This window comes from Manis pentadactyla, chromosome 12 (assembly GCF_030020395.1).
Source record: "Manis pentadactyla isolate mManPen7 chromosome 12, mManPen7.hap1, whole genome shotgun sequence".
In the NCBI taxonomy this organism is placed as follows: domain Eukaryota; kingdom Metazoa; phylum Chordata; class Mammalia; order Pholidota; family Manidae; genus Manis; species Manis pentadactyla.
Genome location: NC_080030.1, coordinates 15,240,632 through 15,262,738, shown reverse-complemented (window position 1 = coordinate 15,262,738; position 22,107 = coordinate 15,240,632). Strand labels below are relative to the sequence as shown.

Sequence of the window (22,107 nt, the reverse complement as noted above, 5' to 3'; positions counted from 1 at the left end):
GAATCAGGTATATCCCTGAAGTCTGTCTAGTAATCATTATTCCATGATGGCTCAGCTCAAACTCTAAACTTGTAGAGGAAATAATATTTGCATATCTCATATTTCCAAAGTGAGATGAAAAAAATATTACTATTCTTGGAAACCCTATGAGCCACAACAGGCACACCAGAGAGACCCCAGTGAACCCCTTTTACCATTCCCTGATTTGCAGGTGACTTCAATGAGTCCCAAGAGGAGAAAACATCTGGGACAAAGGTAGTCTGATTCCAACATCTTTCACTAAATTTGGAGACTGTGTAAATACCTCAACTAGTTTCTTATGGCATTTCTTATCTAGAAATGGGAAGAATAATATCCCTGAAATTTGGCACTTAGTATTGTTATGGTATTTTAATCAGAATTAAATTATTATTGCAGCAGTAGGTTACTGATAAATTTAACCTCAAGAAAAACTTAATGGCTTTTATTTAGTTACATGGCAGAGAGGTCAAAGCGTTTCTCATCCCAGGGAAGTAGAGCATGGCATGACTTGATATCATAAATGTGGAATCCTGTACATGTCTCAGTCTATGATGGCAAATTAGTCTTCCCTTTCTATTTCTCCCTCCTTTAAAATTTTCATTGTTTAAAATCTCCACAAGTTTTTGACACTTGAATATACTGAATTGATATTTGAATATATAGTGACATATACTTTATAAAAGGAAAATAATAGGCTCATAGAAAGTTCATGCTGTAGAGACACACCAGTCCTGCTGTACCTTGTCTTGTCTTATGGGATATTCTGGAAAGGATATACTTGTATAAGGGCAAAATTAAATGTCCTGTCAGACAAATCCATACCTTCAGATCACAGGATATTTTAATCAAACAGTATGAAGCTAGTCTGTTAATAATAATAATAATAATAATAATAATAATAATAATAATAACTGAAGTTTCTTCTGCCCTTTCTATGTACACAGAGATGCTAAGAACTGGCCCCATATCACACAAGAGATAAGAAATAGAGCAGACAGAATTAACGTAATTTGTGAGTGTCTGACGCCCATACACTAAGCTCCTCTTCACACTGTTTCCCTGCCCTTCACAAGGCTTAACACAGATGTCCAGAGGTCTTAACAAAATTTAGTTAAGATAAATCTTTTATCTGAGTTTGGTTTCCTAAGAATGGAACCCAGCACCCTGACTGAGAAGGGCTAGAGTACAAGCTGAAGGAGGAAGAAGACACTTTAAGGAAGATGGCAGCAGTGGCAAGAGAGAGATCTGCCTTAAATAATTATCTGCTGATCCTTCTCTGACCCTGGCCTTCATCTCCACTGTCCTTCCTGTGGCTGATGAAGCAAGGGGATCCAGTCGTCTCTGCTGAGGTCCACTGGGAACCTCCAAAGGGAAGAGCATGGTGACCGGGGCGGTCACTGCCAGGAGTGACCTGGCAGGTTGAACGACATGTTATGTTGGCAGGAGAGAATAGTGTGGCTGTATTGTGAGCGAATCCTGTGTTTGGATTTTGGGTGGCTAGATTCAAACTCTAATTCATGTATTTCATCCCATGGCAAGATATATTTAAATGCTGTGCTCCGTTGTTCATCTGTAAAATGACAATAATGTGCATTCCTCTTTTGTGGGGTGTGATTATGCAGGAAAAATGAAACAAGCTCTAGACAACGGCTAGCTCCTGGCACCTCAGGATGTCCTTAGGGAAGACTCGTGATGGCATGCTTTCTGGATTCATCCTCACCTCCACTTCATGATTTCTGAGTTCTTACGGGACAGTTTAGACAGACCTGTTTCCTGTTATAGTGGGAGTAATGCCTATGGGGTCTAGAAGCAGGGTCAGAGGAAAGCAGAATTCTACTAAGAGTTCTTGGACTCCCACCAGAACCAGGAATATTAACTTCACAGCGCTCAGAGGCGAAACTTTGCACACTGTTGCCCCACCAGCGGTCCATCCCCATCCCAGATGTCCTGCTTCTTCTGGCAATAAGGAAACAATGCTTCCCCAGTGCCCCCTCCACCCAGTCTCCCAGGGCACTCACTGGGCTGCGCTGTGACTCTGCCGCTGCATGACCAGGGAAGGCCAGTCTGCTGTCCCTCTCCTGCCTGGTGCGCAGTGACGGCTGTGGCTGTGTCCTGAGGACTGGCAGGAAGACAGACTCAGGCTTGCCTCCTGAGGGAGATTACTAAACTGGGAGGAGGAGACGTGGGGACTGTCGACCTGAAAGACTGGAGATACAGGCCGATTATTTATGCGTGGCCTTGGGAGCCCCATGCACAGGACTCATAATTAGCTAAATTGGTCCATGAGCTCTATTCCCTTAAAGCTTTGCAGTTTTGAGGAACCGTGGGAGGAAAGTCAATGTCCTCGGTCCAGCTTAATTACTTCTGAGTCCTACCCTTTCCCAGAAGTACGTGTACTTTTCCTACTCCAGTCACACGTCCAAAACAGAAGCTGTTCCTGGAAAGCTTAGATTATTTTAACTTGCAAATTCTATGGCACTTTTGATTTACTGAAATGACACTGATGAAATATCAGGAATATTGCCATCTTTACTGTTAACATTACACACTAGAACCTGAAAATATTCCTGTATTTGAACATTTTTATGTCTGCAAGGAGAGCTTCCTACTTTAATTTTTTTTCATATTTTTCTTTGGGATACATACAATAAAATGCACAAATCTTAAGTGTACAGCTCAATGGATTTTAACGTGTGTACACTTATGTAACTATCACCCAGATCAAGATATCAAACATTCTCACTTGTTTTTCTCTATCATTGGTTTCATTTGTTGCTGATTTATATTGACATATTAGAAAACAAGTTGTATATTGCCATTTTCTAACACTCTTTGTTCTACGAGTATTTCTAGGTGTTTTTCTTGAGTACAATTATATTATCTGAAATTTATCACTGTGGTCTTTTTCTTTATTGCTATTTCTGTCCAAAAGCACAGGCTACCTCCCCTTGAACATTATGCATCATGTAACAGTGATAGAATGGCCATCTGAGTGTCTTCGCTCGCTATGATGAAAACGATTCGAAGGTTCTACCATTTAACCTGATACTAGTTGTTAGAATATGTATTTTGTTATTTATATTCCTGTTCTACTAAGATTTTTAATCTGGGTGGGTTTTGATTTACTAAAATGCCATTTTAACATCTCTAGAAATGTATGTTTTGCTCTCTGCCCTGTTAATATTATGATGACAACATTTACTTATTGATTTTTTACTGTGTGCTAAACCCTGTCCCAAGCATTTTACATATATTTGGTCTCCTCATGACAGTAACCCCATAAAGGAATCTAATTATGATCTCAATAATATTGGACAGAGGTGAGCAAAATTTTCCCACAAAGAGCCAGATAGCAAATAATTTAGGCTGTGTAGGCCACCACACATCCTTTGCTATAACTACTCAATCACATCATGATAGCACAAAAGTAGCCCCAGATAACAGGTACATGAATGAGCAAGTCTGTGTTCCAATAAAAATTTTATTTATTTAAACAGGTAACAGACTGCTTTTGACTTACACATCATAGGTTGGAATAAATTTATAAATTAGGTGCCCAGATCCACAGCTTGAACTTGTCCAGGATCATGAAGATAGAAATGGAAGTTCAGTTTTGAATTCTTAGAGTTATTTTAAATAAAACTATGTAGAAGTTATAATCATGGTGGTCACATTTGGTGTGAACTTCGCATGTGACCAAAGTTTTATCACATTAGGTGATCCCCACCGTGTGCTAACGATGTAACCCTGGACAGCTGAGCTCCCTTGTGCCTCTGTTTCACCATGTCTATGATGTTAATAAGCATTTGCCTCATAAAGTTTTTATGATCAAGTAAGTGAATACATGGAAGTTACAACTTAAAACAGTGAGTGACAGTGAGAGAAAGCTCATTACATATTAAATAGTGTTTTCTTCTGTCTCTTCTCTTTTGTCACAAAACCGAGCAAACCCTTCCCTTAGAACATCTCTGAAACTAAATTTGGTCCTTTAAACTCTTCTCACTCTAAAAAACTAGGACAGTGAGGCAAGAATTTATGATTGCACAGAAACGATGTGGTCCTACCCGCAAGCAGCCATACCTGTAGCGCTTCCTTTATGCATCTTTGATGGTACTGGATGGCTTTGGTTTGATTTATGGCCAGGGATAATATAACTGCCTTAAATGAAAACAAAAACTTTCTGACTCCTTGTCTGTTTTTAATACCTGGCAGACATTCTGTTAGCCTCAAAATATATTTTAAGATTGAGGAAGGCAACAGAAAAGGGACTAATTTAGAAGCTTCACTGGATAATTTGGCCTCACCAAGGAAGGGGCTGGACTTAGCTTATCAAATTTTACAAGAACTTAAGAGTGTGTATGATAAATTACAGGACAGGTCTAATCAGAATGCTGCAGCCTATATATCCTAATAGCAGAAAACACATAACAAATGTGTTCATTTTAACATATTTTAATAAAAGTATGAGTCATTTTGAAGTGTCACTATAAAGAAAAGGAAGGAATACAGGACTAGTCATAAATTTGACTATTAACTACTGAGAAGATAAAGGTATCATAGGGATCCGTTTTGATAATAGCAGCTTGCGAAGGAGGAGTTTTATTTTGGACAAGTTATTCTAAAGATGCCTATTAGATATCCAAATATATAGCTGGAGCTCAGAGAGTTCTGAACCAGGTATTTAAATTTGAGAGTCGTTAGCCTGTATGGGTGTATCGATTAGCTATTGCTACAATTTGCTGCAATGGCTACAAAAATACCAGAGCAACATGAGACATTATTGAGCTGGCAGATCTGTGGATTGCCTAATCTTTCTACCATCTATTGGATGGTTCACTTATGTGTCTGTGGTAATGCCGGAGTGCTAGTTAGGATGCCTAACTGCACCAATGAGTTTTGAGCCTTTGCTCGCATTTCACTAGCTAACATTCGACTGGCCCAAACAAGTCACATGACAAAAGGCAAGAATACACGGGTGAAGAAGTGGTAAAATTAATCTACAACATGGGAATGAAGGCTATGGTCCTCAGACCGTGACATGAGACCACTATAGAGACGAAAGCGTCTATTAACACAGGGATCCCATTTGAACATTCCAAAATTGCAAGGTCATATATGTCTAGAGACTTTGCTCACCGGACACTGAGAAGTCTTGCTGTTCCCTAGGTGGTGAAAATGAGGACATTCCAGCTTATTATGGCTCAGGGTTTCCCTTGGATCTCAGTAGACATGGAGGCTGCCATGGAAATGGGCTAGCTGTACACCATGCTCTCTCAAGTTTAGCACCACTGGCATCTGGGCCACAGAGCTCCTTGTTGTGGGCGCTGTCTGGTGCATTCCCAGAATTCCTGGTCTCCTTCCAATAGATACCAGCAGGCCCCCTACCCCCAACTGTGACATTCAAAAATGTCTCCAGACATTGACAATGACACGTAGTGGGTAAAATTCCTCGTGGTTAAAACCTACTGCTGTGCACACTGTCGTAAAGAGCCTTTTATCTTGTCGAGAGCAGCAGATAAGTGTTGCTAGACTCAAGTCCACATTCCTATTGGGAGTTGAATACCATATTCCTACATGGCATTCCATGTATGAAGTTACAGGAACTTTGAGAAACTTCACAGAATATAGGTACAATTATGTGTGCCTGCATTGTGCATGTATGGACCTTCTGATTCTCCAAGCACCAGTGACTCAGAACCACTATTGTTTTACTCATGCTCTTGTGTCTGAAATTTGGAGGAATACTGGACCCAAAGGGTTGGGTAGTGTCACAGGTGGTTTTTGGTTCTTAAACTTTAGCACATGTAATTTTCACAAAATACCCCAATGTTGAAATTCCTGGAACCCACAGGGGCATCTGTGCCTTGAGTCATTTCCCCTGCTGCTGCTCTGCCAGTGCTGCACTTGCCCAATATTCACCTTCTTTCCCTTTCTAATATTCATCAGCCTTTAGTTTAAATCTTTTCTCTATATCTGAGGCACCCGACTTAGAATTATTCTCTCTCAGGTCTTCTCCATCCACCCCCCAGTGTATTTTTCCTTAGAGCACTTGTTGTTTTACTGACTGCTGCTTTCCTTGGGATTTGAATTCCGTGTACACAGTGAGTGTTGTCTGATTTCTTCATGCCTCTGTCCTCAGCACCTGGAACGCCTGGATACAGGAGGCAGTTGGGTTGGTTCTTTTCCTTTCTGCTCGACACTCATATTTCTACTTCTTGGTTTGTATCTTTTTTCAATAACAGAAATTTCTTGGAATATAAAAATAAAAAACCAATACCCACCTGTTCATGATTTTTTTTTAAGTGAGCAATAGAAAAAAGAGCACAGCTACACACACAGCTTGGATGGATCTCAAGGGGATTATGCTACGTGAGAAAGTCTACCTCAGATTACACACTGCATGACTCCATTTACATCACATTCTTGAGATAACAAAATTAGAGAGGAGGACAGACTAATGGCTGCTGGGGCTGGTGGTGAAGAGGTTTGGGTGTGAATGCAAACAAGTAGCCTACAAGAGCTATTATGTGGTGATGGAACAGTTCTGTACCCTGTGGCAGTGGTTCCATTAATCTACACATGCGCTAAAACTGCAGACACACACATGTGCACACTCATTTAAAGCTGGTGAAATCTGAGTAAGATTTGTAGATTTCCACTGAGGGAAACCAGATAATGGATACATGTACTCCCTTGTACATATTTTTTCTACAGCCTACTGTGCATCTATAATTACTCCACAATTAAAAGTTTAAACACACAAACACTAAAAAGGTCTGGAAAGTTTAATGACTTTTCTAAGGTCAGAGAGATAATGAGTTGAAAAATGAGGACTGGAAATCATTTGTCTTGATTCCCAGTCTTCTCTCCATTCCTCCAAGGAAACCCTTGTGACTTTAACACTCACATAAAAAGTTTTTTCTGCACATATCTCAAATGCACTGCTACTGATAATGTTAATAGTAGCAAGCTCTGATTGGATGGGTTTATAGGCTAACTGGACATAGTAAAAGACAGGCAATGATATAAGCATCTGTCTCAAATACCTAGAAAAATAGGAGAAAAGTAAACCCAAATAGAAGGTAAAATTTTATCATTTAATCTTCTAATTTTAAAATTAGAAAGCAGAATAAACTGAAAGTTTGTTCTTCAAATAAATTAATATATCAAACATCCCTTCCAAAGAAGGAAGAGAACACATAAATTACCAATAACAGGAATAAAAAAGAGTATATAGTTGGTTTTCAAATATTAAAAAGAAATTGTAATATATCATGAACTTTATGGCAACAAATTAGAAAAGCTTTGGAATGGACACATACAACTTAGCAAAACTAACAGAAGAACAAACAGAAAATTTGAATAGTGTTTTGCCTATTTATATGTCTGGTATAATTCACCTGTGAAACTGTCTTACAAAAGCTTCTTGTAAAGAAAACCCAAAGAAAGATTCACTGGTGAATTATTCCAAACATATCAGAAATAGATAGTTCAAATTTTATACAAAGTCTTTCAGAAGTATTTCCAACTCCTCCTAAGAGACAGCATAAACCTAATTTAAAAAACAACAGACAAGTATAATGAAAGACAAACTTCTCATGAACACAGACATGAAAATAATTTTTTGTTAGCATAATGAAACTAGCAAAAGAAAAAGGCAAATAAACTCATACATATCATGTACAAGTGTGGTTTATTCCAGGAACACAAGATGCTTTACCAATTTAAAATCAAGGATAGTAGTAACTAACCACATTAACAGACTAAAGGATTTTTTTTCTTTTAAGATCCTGATACATGCATAACACAGAGAAGACAAGTAATGATTCTATAGCATCTGACTACACTGATGAACAGTGACTGTAATGGGGTATATGGGGGGGACTTGATAATAGGGGGAGTCCAGTAACCATAATGTTGTTCATGTAGTTGTACATTAACGATACCAAAATAAATTAAATAAATAGGTAGATAGATAGATAGATAGATAGATAGATCCTGATACATGCAGAAAAGGCATTGGATAAATTCAGTTTCTGTAGATGATAAAAAAAGTTGCAACCTGGAATTGACTGGAATTCCTTTCACTTAATACAGATTATATATGAAAAACCTACAGCTATTATTATACTTATTGGTAAAATACAGAACACTTTCCCCTAGATAAGGAAAAGGGCAAAGATGTTCATTCACATCATTTATATTCATCACTGTAAAGCAATGAGGGAAGAAAAGTAACAATTTAGGAACCAAGCAAGATTTTATTTGTATTGACAGGACTGTATATACAGAAAATCCAAAATAATTCCATTGAATAAATAATTGGATTTATAAATGTCCCTGGTTAAAAGATATACAATGTACAAAGAGAATTTGCAATTCTATGTGCTAAACCAAAAATCAAGAAAAAAAGTGTACAAAGCAAAACACACAACACACCCAGAAATAAATTAAATAAATGTATTCAATCTCTATGATTAAGATTACAAAACACTGTTAAGAGAATTTAAAGATGATCCAGGTAAATGGACAGTTGTATTATGTTCAATTGGAAGACTCAATAGCACAAACATGTCAGTTTTATTCAGGCTTGTCTAAAAAGTTAATGCAATTCTAAGCATAGTCTGAGATTTATTTGTAAAAATTGATATGAGATTCTAAAAACAGCATTTCAGAAACACATGGGGGATAAAGAAGGTAAGGCAATCTTGGATTAAAAAGTTGGAAGTCTTCACTATCAGATCTCCAAAACCCTACAGATCAACATCATGATTGAGCAGCCACCTTGAGAACTCAAGAAATGTTAACAGACAGCATCTAACCTTTCTGACCTTTCTGAAAGGATTTCTGGAACTATTTTGCCTTGGCTGAATTTGCAGACTTCATAGTTCCCTCCCATTGCTAAGTAAGCAAAACTGACAGTATTATTACCTCTATTTCTATATCCCACCTGCCTACTGCTGCCCTTCCCCTCTCTACACATCACAATGGCCAGGAATCTACGATCCCACTGGTGCAGACTCTGGTTTCTGGGTGAACATGGCAGCCAGTCGTAAACATTCCTCTGGCCACAGGGATTGGATAATGGTTGTCAACTGAGCCAGTCACATTCAACTATAATAATATTGGAATTGTTCAAAAAGACCACTGCTCTCTTCCCCCTGAGACTTCAACATGAAAAGAGAAACATGTAAGGAGAAATATCCTGCCAGGAAAAATAGCTAATGCAGGAAGAGGCTCAGCCAAGACATGCAGATACATTTCAGCCTCAGGACCCGGCCTTCCCTGAAGCTAATGAGACCCAAGAAGGACTTTTTAATACTCAAACCAGCAAATTCATTTTGGCTTACAACTGAAGAATAAAAAGACAAGCCAAAGACTAGGAAAGGTTATCTGCAATATATGTATATATAATATACATGATATTTTATGTATATATATTATAACATTTTATATCTATATGTATACATATGTCACTACATAGACACATACATACACTAAAGGATGTGTAACAGAAGGAAGCACTTCAAATAACAAAGGAACCAAAAATGTGTGAAATGCTTCAACAGGTGCCCTCTTATAAGTAAATATCCAAGGATCCAACAGGCACATAAAAAACTATTAACATCATTATGTATCACGTAAAATGCAAATTAAAACCTATAATGAGATATTATCATATCCTCTGCTCAATGGCTAAAATTAGGTGCCAGCCAGGTATGTGGAACAACTGGAAATTTCATGCATTGCTTTTGGGATTATAGGTGGAATTAACTTTTTTGAAAAACTGGAATACTTACCAAACTAAACAAAGTCTCCCCTATGATTCAGTCATCTCCTTCCTACATACAAAATGGATGCCAAGAGAAATAAGTGTTAAGTCTGTCTAAAGAACAATTAAAAGGCAAACCAGACATTATGGTGAGAAAAGAAACAGATTAACTGTAAAGACTGTATTTTGGTATCTATATGAAAATAAAGAATAAGCAAACAATACTGTAACAAAAGCCAAAGTTGTGGTTGCTTCTGTGCCACAGTTCTTGAGAAAGCAGATGAATGAACTTCCTGGAGTCCTGGAAAAGTACTTATCAGGGTGTGTACATATGTGACATTCCATCGAGTTGCAAACTATAACAGTTAGTGTACTTCATGTATGTTGCATGCATACTGTACACATGGATAGTGTATGTATGCCTTCATAAAACTGTAAAAAGTGATTAAGGGCAAGTGGTACAAGTGTATTTTTAGACAAAAAGAGAAAATAAAACAGAAAGAAACAAAGTGCAGCTAAATATACCTGAAGCAGCACAAACCAACTAACTTTCATCTTACATGAAAAAGTAGTCAAATCTTGTTTGAAGGTATCAAATATAAATATTTGTCCACTAAAATAGGATGACACCTGTCTGATGCTTACCTCAATTATACCTAATTTCTTTCACTGTTCACAGTCTTCCTGCTTTTGAGATCACAATACATTTGCACAGACATCTTTCCCCTTGAACAGAGTGACATGATGGGACTATACTATGTCGATGACAACAATCCTGGCCCAAACTGGGGTTAACTCTACAGAGTCACTTGATTTGACAAAGAGATGGTAATACCAAACGACAGTGTTAGAACTTGCCAGAAAATCTAAGAAGCTGTGTATGGCTGTGATGGAGAAACTCAAGGATATGCCTGTGCAGTTGCTGCCTCTGGGGGAACTGAAGTCAAGCACTTAATGTGCTGTTTTCAGCCAGTATTGACTGGTGGGTCTAATAATCAGGAAAACAAGCTGGAGACTGGATCCCACAGGCCCCTATACATCTTTCTCCCATCTCATGACCCCACTAAACTAAGAATGGCTTCCTTTCCTCTGCCTTCCAATTCCTCTGCAAACTCTTGTTTCAGACAAGGCTAATCTGGAATTGGATAAGAAAATGATCCTGGGAAATGCAGTCTCCCGTGTCCAAATTAACGCACAAACCAGGCCAACCAACTTTACTTCTACCTTTCCCACCACAAGGCCTCTTTTTAAACTCAAAACATCTAGCCCACTTACTAGCCATGAGCAGGGACAAAGAACAAAAAACTGATAACCCCAGAGAGGTCCTCTTAGTAATAAAGGGGGAAAAATATTAGGCAATTTGCAGTATCTGCTATCTGGCAGATGAAATTACCTACTAAAGAAATTACAAATAGCAAAATATCAGCACTACAAAAACTACACACCTATGAAACAATTAGTTAAATAGAAACAAAAAGACTACTCCTGCCTACATATGAAAAACTGTACTTCAAATCCCCCATAGGTCCAAAAGTGTCCACTGTTATGGGAATTACACTTACATCTGAACAAGTACTTCATAATTAACCATATATGGCTAGAGCCAAAAAGGTATTGGAGGGAAATATATCACCTTAAATATATCAGGAAAAAAGCACTGAAAATCAATGAACCAGCGGACCACTTTAAGGGCTTCTCTCCACTGTGAATTCTTAGGTGTTCAGTGAAGGAGGAAGAGCAGGTGAAGGCCTTCCCGCATTCCTTACAATCATACTGTATCTTTCCAGTGTGTTCTCTCATGTGTACTCTGAAGGACAAGGGACAACTGAAGGCTTTTCCGCATTCTTTACTTCCACAGACTTTCCTTCTATGTACTTTCTTATACACATAAAGTGATGTTTGTGAAGCATGTGGTGTGCTCAGAGTTTCACTCAGTTGTGAGTTCTCTTCAAATGATGAGCAACAATTTCCCACTTTCTTATATTCATAGGGTGTCTCCACAATGCAAGATCTCACATGTTGCCTAAGTTTTGAAAATGCACACATTCTCATATCCCTTACATTTATGTGCTTTCTCTAGTGTGAGTTTTCACATGTCTTCGAAAGTAGGCTGGACAAACAAAGGCCTTCCCACATTCTTTACATTCGTAGGGTTTCTCTCCAGTGTGGCTTCTTACATGTCTTCGAAAGGATGAGGGACAACTGAAGGCTTTCCCACATTCCAGACATTCAAAAGGCTTCTCTCCAGTGTGCATTCTTGCATGCACAGTAAGATATGAAGAATGGCGAAAGGCTTTCCCACATTCCTTACACTCGTAAGGTTTCTCCCCAGTGTGTGTTCTCATGTGGATCCGAAGGGCTGAGGGATAAATAAAGGCTTTCCCGCATTTCTTACATTCATAAGGTTTCTCCCCAGTATGAGTTCTTATATGTACAGTAAGGTGGGAGGAACTAATAAAGGCTTTGCCACATTCCTTACATTCATAAGGCTTCTCTCCACTGTGAGTTCTTAGGTGTTCAGTGAGGGAGGAAGAGCGGCTGAAGGCCTTCCCGCATTCCTTACATTCATACTGTATCTTTCCAGTGTGATCTCTCACGTGTACTCTGAAGGACGAGGGACAACTGAAGGCTTTTCCACATTCTTTACATTCATAGGGTTTCTCCCTACTTTGATTTTTCACATGTGTATTAAGGGAGGTGGGAAGATAGAAGGCTTTTCCACATTCCAGACATTCATACGGCTTCTCTCCAGTATGTTTCCTCATATGGATACTTAAGGAGGAGGGACAGTTGTAGGCTTTCCCGCATTCCTTACATTTATAGGGTTTCTCTCCCGTATGTGTTCTGACATGGATGGTGAGTTTTGAGGACTCACTGAAAGCCTTCCCACACTCTTTGCATTCGTAAGGCTTCTCTCCAGTATGAATTCGTATATGTATTATAAGGTGAGAGGAAGAACTGAAGGCTTTCCCACACTCCTTACATTCATATGGCTTATCTCCACTATGAATTCTTTTGTGTTTGGAGAGTGAAGAGGAACAACTGAAGGCCTTCCCACACTCCTTACATTCATAAGGCTTATCTCCACTATGAATTCTTTTGTGTTCTGTGAGGGAGGAAGAACAGCTGAAGGTTTTCCCACATTCCTTACATTCATATTTTGTCTTTCCAGAGTGAATCTTCATATGTGCCCTAAAGAATGAAGAACAACTGAAAGCTTTGGTACATTCCTTACATTCATAGGGTTTCTCTTCAGTGGGAGTTTTCACATGCTTCTTAAAACAAGCGAGAAAGTGGAAAGCTTTCCCGCATTCCTTACACTGATAGGGTTTGTTTCCTGTGTGAGACTTGTTGTGATTCTTAAGGGATAGAGAATCCGTGAAAGCCTGTTTACATTCACAGCATTCATAGGATTTTACATCAATGGTTTTCTTCAGTATATTAAGATGTGAAATTTGGCTGAAAGTTTGTCCACATTGATTTTCTTCATTACATTCATAGATGTTCTCCACCACATGACTTGTTTTAAAAATAAAAAGCATATTATTAGTAATAAATTTTTACCATTTTCAGTGATTACATAAATTGTCTGCCCTGTCAAGTTATAAAATCAAAGCTCTCAAAGAAGTCTGTACAATAGCCAATGTTATCTTGAGTTTTTGACTTACAGGATTGTTCTGATAATAGCTTACAACTGAATTATGTGTCAAACCTGGAAGATCTCAGTCTCATTTGTGGTAAAAAATAAATATTTTGTGAAAAATCTTTATGAAATCAGTTTTTGGCCAAGTTTTATATGCACGTTTTTAAAATTTTGTGACATTTTAAGATTCTCTCCTGAGGCACTACTTTCTGTTGTATGAATGGTACTCACCTCAAATGTCTCTTATGCTTTTTGTTCTGATAAACAGTATCATGGTATTCCCAGTTTTTGTGTAAAATGGATGACCAGGAATCACTCCTTTTGAATCTTCCTATTTTTTGTTCATTGGGTATTTTTCCTCCATAAATAGCTTGTGGAACAACTGTTTGATTAGTTCTAAGCTGAGTCTCAAAACCTGAAACAAAAAAGTAAAGACACCTATGAGCAAATGCCTTTTGGCAATGCAGCTGTTTCAGGACTCTAGTAACAAGCACAAGCATCAAAACAGTAAGCAATTGAATAAGAAATGATTCCATGAAGATTAAGACTGATGACAACATAAATGGAGTATTATCAGGAGAGAAAAACAAAAAGGAAGTGGATAAAATGCACATGGCCAAATATTAACTTACAAAGAGGAAACAGAGAAGGTCTTTCCAAAGAACAAGGAAAGTATGAGAAGTCTGATGAGAAGTCAAAATAGTAGTCTAAGGTATCTGTGGAAGATCGGCTTCCTCAAAGTTTTGTTTTGCTTTTATTTGACTTTCCCAAATGTAAATCCCCCAAACAGGAGAGTTTCTCCCATTGATACTTGCCTTTGTGGTGCTCCCCCTGGAAATGACCTTTCTTCCCTGTCTTCAGGTCCTCCTCCTCTTTCCACTGGGAGATCAGATGGGGTGTACATAGTGGATACCCTGTTAAAGCATAAAGGTATATCATGAGGGAAACTGATGAGGAACCATAAGCATTTCCACAATCTAGAACCAAAACTTTCCTCTTCTGATAGTCACCAGACGGGCAAGAGTGAATTTAATTGCAACAATGTTTCTCAAAACATTTTTGGTGGGTGAGGAGGGGATGATGATAACAACACAGTCTCTGATGTCACATCTAAACTTCAGTATTATTAGAACCTGGTCTGATGCTTAAAGCAAGGACATTTTATTCTCCTGGTGAACATAAATGATTCATTAAATACCTATCTTAGACAAGGTTACCTTGAGACCATGATAAAATGAAACAAAACAAGGTGACTTTAAAATTTAGTGTAAGGACACACATACAAAAAAGTCACTGTGCCACCCACAAAATATTCAACAATAAAATTTCCTCCATTTGCTGTCAGCATACAATCTAAACTAACTGCCTATGGATGGATTGAACAGTATCCTTAAAAATTCATGTCCAAACAGATCAATGGAACAGAAGAGAGTTTTCAAAAATGGACCATTAATATAGACATATTTAGTCAACTGATCTTTAACAAAGGAGCAAAGGCAATAAATACATGGAGAAGAGGAGGACAACACCAAGAAATATAATAATTAAAATGGCAAAGATCAAGGAAAAGGACAGACTATTAAAAGCAGCCAGAGAGAAAATAAGATCACATAAAAAGGAAAGCCCATCAGGCTGCCATCAGACTTCTCAGCAGAAACCTTACAGGCCAGAAGGGAGTGGCATGATGTGTTTGATGTAATGAAGCAGAAGAGCCTCGAACCAAGAATACTTTATCTGGCAAGATTATCATTTAAATTTGAAGGAAAGATTAAACAATTCCCAGATAAGCAAAAGCTGAGAGAATTTAGCTAACACAAACCATCTCTACAGTGTATTTTGGAGGGACTGCTATAGATGGAAGTGTTCCCAAGGTTAAATAACTGTCACCAGAGGCAATAAAAAGGGACAGAGTCCAGAATGATACCTAATACATAAAGAAGGAGGAGGAAGAAAAGGAGGGAAAAAAAAGAACTTTTAGATTGTGTTTGTAATAGCATGCTAAGTGAGTTAAGTTAGACTCTTAGTTAGTAAGGAAGTTATTACCCTTGAACCTTTGGTAACCACAAATCTAAAGCCTGCAATGGCAATAACTACATATCTACTGATAATCACCCTAAATGTAAATGGTCTGAATGCACCAATCAAAAGACTCAGAGTCACTGAATGGATAAAAAAACAAGATCTAACTATACGCTGCCTACAAGAGACTCACTTCAAACCCAGAGACATACACAGACTAAAAGTGAAGGGATGGAAAAAGATATTTCATGCAACTAATAGGGAGAAAAAAAGCAGGTGTTGCAGTACTAGTATCGGACAAAACAGACTTCAAAACAAAGAAAGTCACAAGAGACAAAGACAGACATTACATAAAGATAAAGGGGTCAGTCCAACAAGAGAATATAACCATTAGAAATATCTATGCACCCAACAGAGGAGCACCAACATATGTGAAAACAAATACAAACAGAATTAAAAGGGGAATTAAAATGTAATGCATTCATTCCAGGAGACTTCAATACTCCACTCACTCCAAAGAACAGATCAACCAGACAGAAAATAAGTAAGGAGACAGAGACATTGAACAGCACATTAGAACAGATGGACCTAACACACATCTACAGAACTCTACACCCAAAGAAGCAGGATAAACATTCTTTTCAAGTGCATATGGAACATTTCCAAGAATAGACCACATAGTAGGCCACAAAAAGAGCCTCAGTAAATTCAAAAAGATTTAAATTATACCATCCAACTTCTCAGATCACAAAGGTATAAAACTACAAATACATTGTACAAAGAAAACAAAAGGGCTCACAAACACATGGAGGTTTAACATCATGCTGCTAAAAAATCAATGGATCAATGACCAAATTAAAACAGAGATCAAGCAACATATGGAGACAAATGAAAACAACAGCACAATGCCCCAACTTCTGTGGGATACAGCCAAGGCAGTTCTAAGAGGGAAGTACATAGCAATGGAGACAAACGAAAACAACAGCACAATGCCCCAACTTCGGCAGGAAACAGCCAAGGCAATTCTAAGAGGGAAGTATATAGAAATCCAGGCTTATTTAAAGAAAGAAGAACAATCCCAAATGAATAGTCTAAATTCACATTTATTAAAATGGAAAAAGAAGAACAAATGAAGCCCAAAGTCAGCAGAGGAGGGACATAATAAAGATCAGAGAAGAAATAAATAAAATTGAGAAGAATAAAACAATAGATAAAATTAATGAAACCGAGGGAGCCAAGATGGCGGTGTGAGTAGAGCAGCAGAAATCTCCTCCCAAAACCACATATATCTATGAAAATATAACAAAGACAACTCTTCCTAAAATAGAGACCAGAGGACACAGGACAACATCCAGATCACATCCACACCTGCGAGAACCCAGCGCCTCGGGAAGGGGGTAAGATACAAGCCCCAGCCCTGCAGGAGCCAAGCGCCCCTCCCCCAAACTCACGGTGGGAGGAGAGGAGTCCGAGCAGGAGGGAGAGGGAGCCCAGGACTGCTAAACACCCAGCCCCAGCCATCCAGACCACAGCACAGACACAGTGCGTGTGTGGAGTGCTGGATACTAGAGAAACAGGGCAGCAGGACTGGTGAGCGGGTGCCTGAGGCCAACACCAAAGAACAAAGAAACAGGAGCGGCCATTTTTTTTTTCGGAGAGTGCTTTTTGGAAGTCTTAAAGGGACAGGGACCCCAATACTAGGGAAACAGGGCAGGAAGAGTGGTGACCGGGTGCCTGAGGCCGACGCCTGAGGACAAAGAAAAGCTTGCAGTTTTTGTTGTTGTTCTTGTTGTTGTTGTTGTTGTTTTGGTTTGGAGAGTGCTTTTTGGAAGTCTTAAAGGGGCAGGGCAGGACACTTAGTTCAAAGGCAGGGAATCTGGGGATCTCTGGGCACTCAAACCCCCTGGGCAGCAGGGAGCACAGAGGCCCCTTACGGAGATAAATAGCCCCCCGGCCGCTCCCCCTCCAATGGGGCTCCACCATTTTGGAGCAGAGCCCGAGCCAGGCCATGCCCACAGCAACAGCAGAGATAAACTCCATAGCAACCGGACAGGAAGCAGAAGCCCTGTCTGCACGCAGCTGCCCAGCACAAGCTACTAGAGGTCGCTGTTCTCCCAGGAGAGGAAGGCCACAAACCAACAAGAACAAAAGCTCTTCCAGCCATCACTCGTACAAGCTCTGCAAACTATTCCTATCACCATGAAAAGGCAAAACTACAGGCAGACAAAGATCACAGAGTCAACACCTGAGAAGGAGACAGACCTAAACAGTATTCCTGAAAATGAATTCAAAATAAAAATCATAAACATGCTGACGGAGATGCAGAGAAAAATGCAAGACCAATGGGGTGAAGTCCGGAGGGACATCACAGATGCCAGGAAGGAGATTACAGAAGTGAAACAAACCCTCGAAGGATTTATAAGCAGAATGGATAAGAAGCAAGAGGCCACTGAAGGAAGAGAAACCAGAGAACAGGAATGCATAGAAGCTGACATAGAGAGAGATAAAAGGATCTCCAGGAACAAAACAATACTAAGTGAACTGTGTGACCAATCAAAAAGGAACAATATCCGTATCATAGGGGTACCAGAAGAAGAAGAGAGAGGAAAAGGGATAGAAAGTGTCTTTGAAGAAATAATTGCTGAAAACTTCCCCAAACTGGGGGAGGAAATAATCGGACAGACCACAGGAATACACAGAACTCCCAACAGAAAGGACCCAAGGAGGACAACACCAAGACACATAATAATTAAAATGGCAAGGATCAAGGACAAGGAAAGAGTTTTAAAGGCAGCTAGAGAGAAAAAGGTCACCTATAAAGGAAAACCCATCAGGCTATCATCAGACTTCTTGACAGAAACCCTACAGGCCAGAAGAGAATGGCATGATATATTTAATGCAATTAAACAGAAGGGCCTTGAACCAAGGATACTGTATCCAGCACAACAATCATTTAAATATGATGGTGGGATTAAACAATTCCCAGACAAGCAAAAGCTGAGGGAATCTGCTTACCACAAACCACCACTACAGGGCATCTTACAGGGACTGCTCCAGATGGGAGCACTCCTAAAAAGAGCACAGAACAAAACACCCAACATATGAAGAAAGGAGGAGGAGGAATAAGAAGGGAGAGAAGAAAAGAATCTCCAGACAGTGTATATAACAGCTCAATAAGCAAGGTAAGTTAGGCAATAAGCTACTAAAGAAGCTAACCTTGAACCTTAGGTAAACACGAATTTAAAGCCCGCAATGGCAATAAGTACATATCTCTCAATAGTCACCCTAAATGTAAATGGACTGAACTCACCAATCAAAAGACACAGAGTAATAGATTGGATAAAAAAGCAAGACCCATCTATATGCTGCTTAAAAGAAACTCACCTCAAACCCAAAGACATGCACAGACTAAAAGTCAAGGAATGGAAAAACATATTTCAGGCAAACAACAGTGAGAAGAAAGCAGGGGTTGTAGTACTAATATCAGAAAAAATAGACTTCAAAACAAAGAAAGTAACAAGAGATAAAGAAGGACACTACATAATGATAAAGGGCTCAGTCCAACAAGAGGATATAACCATTCTAAATATATATGCACCCAACAAAGGAGCACCAGCATATGTGAAACAAATACTAACAGAACTAAAGGGGGAAACAGACTGCAATACATTCATTTTACGAGACTTCAACACACCACTCACCCCAAAGGATAGATCCACCAGGCAGAAAATAAGTAAGGACACAGAGGCACTGAACAACACAGTAGAACAGATGGACCTAATAGACATCTATAGAACTCTACACCCAAAAGCAACAGGATATACATTCTTCTCCAGTGCACATGGAAAATTCTCCAGAATAGACCACATACTAGCCCACAAAAAGAGCCTCAGTAAATTCCAAAATATTGAAATTCTACCAACCAATTTTTCAGACCACAAAGGTATAAAACTAGAAATAAATTCTACAAAGAAAACAAAAAGGCTCACAAACACATGGAGGCTTAACAACATGCTTCTAAATAATCAATAGATCAACGAACAAATCAAAATAGAGATCAAGGAATATATAGAAACAAATGACAACAACAACACAAAGCCCCAACTTCTGTGGGACGCAGCAAAAGCAGTCTTAAGAGGAAAGTATATTGCGATCCAGGCACACTTGAAGAAGGAAGAACAATCCCAAATGAATAGTCTAACATCACAATTATCGAAACTGGAAAAAGAAGAACAAATGAGGCCTAAAGTCAGCAGAAGGAGGGACATACTAAAGATCAGCAAAGAAATAAACAAAATTGAGAAGAATAAAACAAAAGCAAAAATCAATGAACCCAAGAGCTGGTTCTTTGAGAAAATAAACAAAATAGATAAGCCTCCAGTCAAACTTATTAGGAGAAAAAGAGAATCAACACAAATCAACAGAATCAGAAATGAGAATGGAAAAATCATGACAGACTCCAAAGAAATACAAAGGATTATTAAAGACTACTATGAAAACCTATATGCCAACAAGCTGGAAAACCTAGAATAAACAGATAACTTCTGAGAAAAATACAACCTTCCAAGACTGACCAAGGAAGAAACACAAAAGTTAAGCAAACCAATTACGAGCAAAGAAATTGAAACGGTAATCAAAAAACTACCCAAGAAAAAAAACCCCGGGCCAGATGGATTTACCTCAGAATTTTATCAGACATACAGAGAAGACATAATACCCATTCTCCTTAAAGTTTTCCAAAAAATAGAAGAGGAGGGAATACTCCCAAACTCATTCTATGAAGCCAACATCACCCTAATACCAAAACCAGGCAAAGACCCCACCAAAATTGAAAATTACAGACCAAAATCCCTGACGAATGTAGATGCAAAAATACTCAATAAAATATTAGCAAACCGAATTCAACAGTACATCAAAAGGATCATACACCATGACCAAGTGGGATTCATCCCAGGGATGCAAGGATGGTACAACATTCGAAAATCCATCAACATCATCCACCACATCAACAAAAAAAAGGACAAAAACCACATGATCATCTCCATAGATGCTGAAAAAGCATTTGTCAAAATTCAACACCCATTCATGATAAAAACTCTCAGCAAAAGGGGAATAGAGGGCAAGTACCTTAACATAACAAAGGCCATATATCATAAACCCACAGCCAACATTATACTGAACAGCGAGAAGCTGAAAGCTTTTCCTTGGAACTAGACAGGGATGCCCAATCTCCCCACTGTTATTTAACAGTACTGGAGGTCCTAGCCATGGCAATCAGACAAAACAAAGAAATACAAGGAATCTAGATTGGTAAAGAAGAAGTTAAACTCACTATTTGCAGATGATATGATATTGTACATAAAAAACCCTAAAGACTCCACTCCAAAACTACTAGAACTGATATCGGCATACAGCAAAGTTGCAGGATACAAAATTAACACACAGAAATCTGTAGCTTTCCTACACACTAACAATGAACCAATAGAAAGAGAAATCAGGAAAACAATTTCATTCACAACTGCATCAAAAAGAATAAAATACCTAAGAATAAACCGAACCAAAGAAGTGAAAGACCTATACCCTGAAAACTACAAGACACTCTTAAGAGAAATTAAAGGGGCTACTAACAAATGGAAACTCATCCCATGCTCATGGCTAGGAAGAATTAATATCGTCAAAATGGCCATCCTGCCCAAAGCAAAATACGGATTTGATGCAATCCCTATCAAATTACTAGCAACATTCTTCAATGAACTGGAACAAATTATTCAAAAATTAATATGGAAACACCAAAGACCCCAACTAGCCAAAGCAATCGTGAGAAAGAAAAATAAACTAGGGGGGATCTCACTCCCCAACTTCAAGCTCTACTATAAAGCCACAGTAATCAAGACAATTTGGTACTGGCACAAGAACAGAGCCACAGACCAGTGGAACAGATTGGAGACTCCAGACAGTAACCCAAACATATATGGTCAATTAATATTTGATAAAGAAGCCATGGACGTACAATGGTGAAATGACAGTCTCTTCAACAGATGGTGCTGGCAAAACTGGACAGCTACGTGTAGGAGAATGAAACTGGACCATTGTCTAACCCCATATACAAAAGTAAACTCAAAATGGATCAAAGACCTGAATGTAAGTCATGAAACCATTAAACTCTTGGAAGAAAACATAGGCAAAAACCTCTTAGACATAAACATGAGTGACCTCTTCTTCAACATATCTCCCCGGGCAAGGAAAACAACAGCAAAAATGAGTAAGTGGGACTATATTAAGCTGAAAAGCTTCTGCACAGCAAAAGACACCATCAATAGAACAAAAAGGATCCCTACAGTATGGGAGAATATATTTGAAAATGACACATCCGATAAAGGCTTAACATCCAGAATATATAAAGAGCTCACACGCCTCAACAAACAAAAAACAAATAACCCAATTAAAAAATGGACAGAGGAACTGAACAGACGGTTCTCTGGAAAACAAATACAGATGGCCAACAGAAACATGAAAAGATGTTCCACATCACTAATTATCAGAGAAATGCAAATTAAAACTACAATGAGATATCACCTCACACCAGTAAGGATGGCTGCCATCCAAAAGACAGAGAACAACAAATGTTGGCGAGGCTGTGGAGAAAGGGGAA

General features: G+C 38.7%; 1 protein-coding gene across 3 annotated transcripts in view; it reads right to left on the bottom strand.

Annotated features, from left to right (window-relative positions):
* Positions 1-7,697: 7,697 nt before the first annotated feature.
* The window catches only part of ZNF699 (zinc finger protein 699), a 33,286-nt gene continuing 18,876 nt past the window's right edge, over positions 7,698-22,107 (bottom strand). For all 3 annotated transcript variants that reach the window (XM_036903811.2, XM_036903801.2, XM_036903821.2), the window contains 3 exons: positions 14,252-14,350; positions 13,668-13,851; positions 7,698-13,312 (listed from right to left, as the gene is read on the bottom strand). In XM_036903811.2, coding sequence (XP_036759706.2) covers positions 11,857-13,312; positions 13,668-13,851; positions 14,252-14,350 — 1,739 coding nt within the window. In that variant the 3' untranslated portion in view covers positions 7,698-11,856. The remainder of the gene's footprint in view (positions 13,313-13,667; positions 13,852-14,251; positions 14,351-22,107) is intronic.